The sequence below is a fragment of the Sardina pilchardus genome, chromosome 15, assembly GCF_963854185.1.
Source record: "Sardina pilchardus chromosome 15, fSarPil1.1, whole genome shotgun sequence".
Classification (NCBI taxonomy): domain Eukaryota; kingdom Metazoa; phylum Chordata; class Actinopteri; order Clupeiformes; family Clupeidae; genus Sardina; species Sardina pilchardus.
Window position 1 is genome coordinate 25,145,771 of NC_085008.1, and position 7,576 is coordinate 25,153,346.

General features: G+C 43.1%; 1 protein-coding gene across 1 annotated transcript; it reads left to right on the plus strand.

Moving 5' to 3' along the window:
* The first annotated feature begins 610 nt into the window (after positions 1-610).
* Positions 611-5,429, plus strand: ttr (transthyretin (prealbumin, amyloidosis type I)). Its single transcript, XM_062555734.1, has 4 exons — positions 611-890; positions 3,304-3,443; positions 3,794-3,929; positions 4,856-5,429. The coding sequence occupies exons 1-4, from the start codon at positions 825-827 to the stop codon at positions 4,961-4,963; spliced, it is 450 nt and encodes a 149-aa protein (XP_062411718.1). The 5' UTR covers positions 611-824; the 3' UTR covers positions 4,964-5,429.
* Positions 5,430-7,576: the final 2,147 nt, after the last annotated feature.

The window sequence follows — 7,576 nt, forward strand, 5'->3', positions numbered from 1 at the left end:
GATTACATTACTGATGATGCTATCGCCAGTTGTGCTCTCAGTCCTGCGATGGCAAGGAGCGATAAATGGATTTTAAATGTCACTTCACATACTCCTTCTGCTAACCACAAGAATCAATTCATTACCAGAAAATTGGAACTGGCCCAAATTCCATATCCAAATTTCTTGGAACAGTGGGGGGAGTTACACACTAACATATTTCGCCACAGGGGCCGGTCGCATGGCTTTGCCAGGGTCAGGGGTGATCAAATCCCACAAATGGGCAGTACCTGAGAGGTAAGGCGAGATCCAGAGACCACTTCTCCACGTGCTTGCAGCGGAGGAGGGTGGACCCGGTGGAGGCTTCTGGTTTGCTGGGTTGGCCATATTTTTTAATATCAAGGTTAATGGGGTGTTTAAATTTCAGAGAGGGGGCAGTGCCAGAGAGGCAACACCATGTGAACAGTATCCCACTCAGCCTTGGCCAAAGACCACTCCCCCACGTACGTGTTTGTGGAGGATGATGAGGGATTACAGTTTGTAGGCGTGGATGTACCCCCCCAACCCCCCGACCCCCTCGCAACGTCTCGCCTGGTTTGGGGAAAGGGAAAACGATGTGGGACTGAGATTAGCTTGCAGACGGCTGCCGGTGAATTAAGCCTATTTCTAATAAGAGCTGCCTGCCACAAAGCCGACTCTGTACAGAGTTACTGATCAGCCTGGTATTTACCTAGTCAACAGAGGGGCAGTGAGTGTGTTTCAGGTCAGCTGATGCCTGATGCCTCCCGCCTATAAGAGGGCATGCGCCCGCATGTTCGGACAGCACAAAGAAATCAGCCCTTGCAATGCAAAAGATTGTGGTCTGTGTGTTCTTGGCCTCTGCGTTGCTCATATGCAGCGCCGCCCCTGTGGTAAGTACCTGAACTGCACCTGCATTGTATGGTGAAGGGAAATTTCTGAATTAAGCCAAGACTGGGGAGCTATGAAGTACTGTAGCACTGCTGGTCTCCCAATTGCAAGTATTTTCAACCACAAGGTTGGAAACGTTTTTGAGATAGATTTAACTTGAGGGCTTGAGGTTAACATGTTTTTTCTGCTGTGTGAGATTACATGCAACACAAAAAGGAAGGGACTCATAAGGGGCACATAAAATCATTTGGGTAATCAAGAAACAAAAATTAACACATACACATAGAGTATGTTGCTTGTATAATGCAGACCAAATTTGTCTCATAATTTAGGAAGCTGGTTCAGTCCAAAAGCAACAGCTTGCAGAGCCTGGAAGTTTTATGGTTCTGAAATGATTCAAGGAATTTTGTATACGAAAGTGAAGGGTCTGGTCGATGGTTCAGCTCAAAAGATGGAATAACAAACAAACCATCAAATATCAGTCCTATGACACTATGCTTTCTCTGTTTTGCAGTCTTTAAGTAGTGATGGGGGGGGGGATAAGGAATATGTTCAGTATGTTCAGGAATATGAAAAGTTATTTGCCCTGCTCAGACTGAGAGATCAAAAGGAACCATTGCTGGTGATTTTACTTAATTAGCTGATTAGAGTTCTTCTCAGATCGACATTTCTTTATTTGATATAAATATTTTTTTCAATATTTTGATATTTTTCCATGAGCTCTAAACAGCGCAATCCAGATTAAAAAAGAAAAAGAAAAAAGAAAAAGGAAAAAAGCTTGATATTTTTCACTTTCTGTGTAATGAATCCAGATCATAATATGAAACAACTTTAAAATCGATTAAGGAAGCACCTGTAATGTAATGCTTGGTTTTCCTGACTGATTTGGTTATGACGCATGTCCAGCTGAATCAAGTCAAATCCAGTGATGTTATTGACGTAAAAATCTACTTCAGCGTCATTTGACATCAGTAATCAATGCTGTGAATGAAGACCGATGTACTGTATGGGCAAGCGTGGGCACACACAAGAGGGCACACTGGGCACACTCCATTGATCCAAAAGGGCACTGGCCTGACGCACTTATTTGAACAGATAAAACACACAACACTCTTACAAACACATTATACGTTGCTATCTCTGACTTACAGGAATTAGTCACAGTCATCTGATTTAGGAATTAGCCCGCTCTGTGTAACACTGACTATTTAAAACAAACATAGCCTATTCTAGCACTGTTCACATGGCAGGACTTTTACCAGTTCATTCTGTAGTCGTCTTCAGACTGACCTGCTATGAACAAATCTGTGTTGACATTAAAAGATCAGTATTGCAAAGACGAACTAGATGCACCCTAACCAAAATAACAATAATAGCAGTAAGCAGCAATGAGGGGGCCAAGCAGTCAAGTAGCAGTTGCCATGGCAACTCAATGCTGTTCCATAAGACATATGGCTGTAAGCAGTCACAGCAAGTTTCATGTCTAGCAACCAAGGGGTCAGGATTTGGGGGTTAGCTTCAGCCATTTAGCATGGCATTTGGCCACCTACATTTGAGAAAACATGGCGTTACATGGTTGAAACGTCCGGCACCAGTTTTTACATGCTGATTGGTAGATGGCAACTCATGCTGCAGTTTGGTGTTGAGCACGAGCGTCCTCGCACGTCCATGTTGATTAAGCATTCTAGAAGACGATAAATGAAATGACGGACGACTTGGATTAAGCTACCGATATTTGACTTAATGCCCATGGTAGACTGTATTATACCAGGCTTTGTGGTGAATAAAAGAAAAAAGCAAATGTTGTCATAATAGGTTAGGCTACTATTATTTGCATTATCTATGGGTTGGCAAGGTATGATAAGACATATTAGCAAATGCAAAGCAATGATCTTGTTGGCTATGAAAACTATTTTAACTTGACTTAACATGACAACACAGCGTTGGGGGTCACAAAGTCTATCCTAGATAACCTCAAAAGTGTCCGACAGTGACAGCAATTGCAGACTCTTAAAATGCATGCTGCTTGAAACACAACACATGGATGCACACTTCTATCGTTAAGTTCAATATGCGCTAGCTTCATTTCGTCTGCCTGCAGATGTAGGTTTAACAAGCTGCAAAATCACACTGGGTGCAGCACAAATATCAGGTATCCACAAGTTTCTTACATCCCATGTCTACTTAAATAAGTAATTCATCGGAGAGACACAGCCTATTACACACATAACAGCCTAATAGGCGACAGCCAGTCAAAATTAAGCACATTTATTTGTGGGGTGGGGTGCTTTACAGCTTCACTGCTTGGCCCCCAACAATAACAATTAATGATTCAGTGGGCTGTCAGGCAAATTGGTCAGAAAGACTTCCTGTTCTGCTCACAATAAGACTCCACTATCTGACCTCTGCCCCCAGGACCCTCATGGTGGCTCTGACGCCAAATGTCCGCTGATGGTGAAGATCCTGGACGCAGTGAAGGGGGCACCGGCTGGCAACGTGGCACTGAAAGTGGCCAGACGAGGTGCTAATGGCGAATGGGCACAGCTGGCGAGCGGGTAGGCTGCATAGGGCACATGCTTGAGATGGGTAGAGCTTGACTGGCGGGTGGGTAGTCTGCACAGGGCACACGCTTAGGACAGGTAGAGCTCGATGTCAGCAAAGTCAACTTAAAAAGGTTGCAATACGAATGACAGACAATCTGATTGTGCTAGACTGGAACAAAAAAGTGGATTGATTTGATTGACTCTGGTGTGTCTGTATGTGTGCGTGTACAATTATGCTATGAATAGCTCATCTGTCTGACCTAAGGTATTTTTAATAGATGAACATGAGTGATGGGTCTGTGCTCTATCTTTGTTTCATTACTATGTCCAATCTGCTCAGTGTTTTCCACTCTCTCTCGCAGAGTAACAGACCCGACTGGCGAGGTCCATGAACTGATTACAGAACAGGACTTCACAGCAGGAGTATATCGTGTAGAATTCGACACCAAAGCATACTGGAAAGCGGAGGGTCGAACGCCGTTCCACGAGGTGGCTGAGGTGAGTTTGTCAGAAATGCTTGGACATCAAGCTTACTTGGGCTTCTGTGAAATGTACTACTTTAGTTCAGCATCAATCAGTGAGCTACACAGTTCCTTACATAACCTTTGCATCCGCATGGACTTGCACACAGTGGTCTTATTTATCAACCGAGCATAGAAACCAGGGCAGATCTGAATGCAGGAATCATCTTACAACGGGGCTCACGTGTGATTCATGAAACGTTTGCATCACTCCAATTCCAGCATAATAAGACTGAACGTGTGTTGGTAAATAAGGCGGTTGAAAACAAGCGTCATTTAAATAGCACATCCCTTATATCTCATTTTAAAGACCACGTCTCAAGAATTTACAACATGAAGATGCATAATACATCCAAAACAGAAATATTTCTGACCTGAAGATAGCCACTGTTATGTTGCAAGCCAGCTGAACATTTTGATGCGTACATTTTGACTATAGAAAAGTGTCAACAATAAAGCTGGGAAGCTATTACCATTTAAATGTAACTTTATTCATACCTCAAATACGTTCATAACAAAACCATATACGACACCTGCCATTTGCCCCTTGAAATGACTCTCTCATAATTAGCTATTCTCTCCACATATGGCTTATTCTAAGCAATCAAATGTGTCAACAATCTAGTCAGTCAGTCAAGTTGAAGCAGTCAACGGTTTTTAGCTCTCTCCTACTCTAAATGCACATGTTTTAGAAACAACAGAAAATGCACCATGTTCCAGCAGTTCCCCTTTGCGTATCGAACCATAGGGCGGGGAGTACCATTTGGTTAAAAAAGATGCATCCAGGCCTCTGTAGCATGCGCACTTGTACACACAGTGAGCAGCTGCTGACTGTTCTCCAGCGGAGTACAAGCCCTTTCTAACAGTGTGTCTCCTGTTCCTATGTGTGTGTGTGCTCAACAGGTGGTGTTTGAGGCACATGCAGAGGGCCACCGTCACTACACCCTTGCCCTACTGCTTAGCCCCTTCTCCTACACAACCACTGCAGTGGTGGTCAAGACTCACGACTGATGCTGAAACACACAACCACACCTACCCTCAGCTTTATTGGGGGAATAACACCACCGTATTTTCCGGACTATAAGTCGCACTTTTTTCATAGTTTGGCTGGCCCTGCGACTTATAGTCAGGTGTGACATATATGAAATTTAACATGTTTTTGAATCATTCTACAATGAAAGAGGAGTAAACATTACTGTCTACAGCTACAGATGGGCAGCCATTCACGCCTTCTCATCATTAATATGAATCTTTTTGGCCTCCGTGTCTAGTTACAGTCTCTGTCTGTTCTTGGTCTTGGATTTTGTGAATACATTTCTGAATAAATGCGACTTATAGTCAGGTGCGACTTATATATGGCATTTTCCTCTTCATGAGGCATTTTTTGACTGGTGCGACTTATACTCCGGAAAATACGGTAATGATGTTCCACCATGCTACCAACACAAATAAAACACATGACATACAAATGAAGAAAGTTGTCTTGTTTTTTTCCTCAAACTCATGCTTCTTCAGCAAACGCAAAGCTAGGTGTACATCTGAATTTGATTGCTGTAATGTTTGACACTGTTGCTGTGAGTGTAATAGTATCACTAGCCTGCCACAAACGGTATGATGAAATACAACAGAATTCATGGAACTTCATGAAAAAAAGACATCAGACAAGGTTTCACCGATAAACTCTTTTTAATGATCAGTAGAGCGTACCGCAGTGAACAGACCGGCATAACTGAAAAGATTTTTGGAAAAACAATAGTCGTACCTGTCAATCAAGTCAGCCAGTCACAGAGTTGTGAATTTGAAATTGGTGTTACAGTAAAACGGGCCCGTAGGGAAACGGGTGCTTACAGTGAAAGAGTGCCCAGCCCCCCCAACCCCCATCCCACCAGACCCAAGAAGCAACAGATATACAGATAGACACCCATCCATGACCATAACCACCCCCCACCCCAGCCCGAAATTCAACCATTTACACCACTCTCATTGCTTTTTTTGTCTTGTTTTTTTTAAAAGGGCCAACGGACTGACACCTTGACAGATAAATGAGTTATTGTACTGTTGTATTGTCTTTATTTTCGTTCCTTTGAAAAATAAATGTGCACTCTATTGGCATGTGAAAGCCCCAGCCACACTAGCACACCGCATCTCAGCAACCATGCAGAAGTGAAAAAACAAAACACCTATTATTTAAAAAAAAAAATGAAAAGAAAGTGAAAAAAGAAAATAAACTCAAGGCACAAATATGAATACTGCAAAAAATGTAACACTCTACATTACGGCTTTGTAATAGTGAATACGTCTTTATAATCTTGTCTTTTAGCCCCTCTTTTTTGTTGTTTATTTTTATTTTTTGGGCTACGTCATTGAACACAGGATATGTGTGGAAGGGTGGGGTTCCATTTGTGGTTCAGACAACATACTACTCTTGGCAGTGAGTCCGACATACACCCATCACAGGAATTTTACACATGTCTGTGTGTGTTGGCTCTCTATCATGGTGAAAGGCTTGTGAACACACCGCCTCTACTGGCCTATACCCAGTCCACCACAAGGTCCTTCTCAAACGGTCTCCCCTCGACCCCTTCCCCCGATCCCAAACTCCTTTCAAGTTCAAGCTCCAAAGGTGGAAATGGGATATGTAGAGAGGTTTGGCAGAATCTCGGGGCTCTGTCGTCGGGGCGACGGTGCCCATAGAGATTACGAGACTGGGGGAGGAACGTTAACACACTGGTAGGATTCTCAACTGTGCCTTTCAAGACCTAAAAGGAGGCCCACAACGAGGTCACATGTATACAATGACAGTACTCTTTCTGTCTGCAATATGTTTGGGCTTCCTGTGTACGCAAACAGTACACACACACACACACACACACACACACACACACACACACACACACACACACACACACACACACACACACACACACTCATCTAAAAAGATCAAATCTCCCATTATTAGATAAGCTTTCAGTGCAGGAGGAGGAGAAAGAGGAGGAGGAGAGGAAGGGAAGAGGGAAAGGAAAAAGAGAAACTGACTTTGGCACCGGACACACCAACACAAACAACAGATATGTGCACTTCACTTTTTAAAAAAGTCTATTTGGAATTATTCGTTCTCCGTTATCATTGGTCAGATGTGTACGCTGACGATTGTGAAACCCGTAGAGACAGGGCCAAATCAAATACAGACTTTACCTCTCCTGCCTTGGCAACCGTTTCTATGTAAACAGCAGGATATGGCTACCCAGTACTACCCTTAGCCTAGAACTATTTCAAAAAAAAGAAAAAAAAAAAGCACCAAGTCCTTCCTCGTACCTCAAAGTACTTCCTGGAGCTAATGCACCTGGAAGCGGCAAAACACATCTGACTGCAAAGCACCCTGGGATGCCTGGATCAGCAGTTATCGCTCACCAATCAACACCGATATGATAAATAACACAAACATCAACCGAAGAATTAAAAAAAAAAAAAAGACAATCAACGGCTGAACCTCTCGCTCTCTCTCTCACACACACACACACACACACACACACACACACATACACACACACACACACATCCATACCCACAAAGATAACTTTTAAAAAGCTTAAAATACAGAAAATGGAAAAAACTATGTACAGA

Excerpts from the sequence above, each read along its gene's own strand:
- ttr (XM_062555734.1), top strand. The coding sequence starts at position 825 with ATGCAAAAGATTGTGGTCTGTGTGTTCTTGGCCTCTGCGTTGCTCATA. Across the intron at positions 891-3,303 it reads TATGCAGCGCCGCCCCTGTG|GACCCTCATGGTGGCTCTGA; the intron begins GTAAGTACCTGA and ends CTCTGCCCCCAG. Across the intron at positions 3,444-3,793 it reads TGGGCACAGCTGGCGAGCGG|AGTAACAGACCCGACTGGCG; the intron begins GTAGGCTGCATA and ends TCTCTCTCGCAG.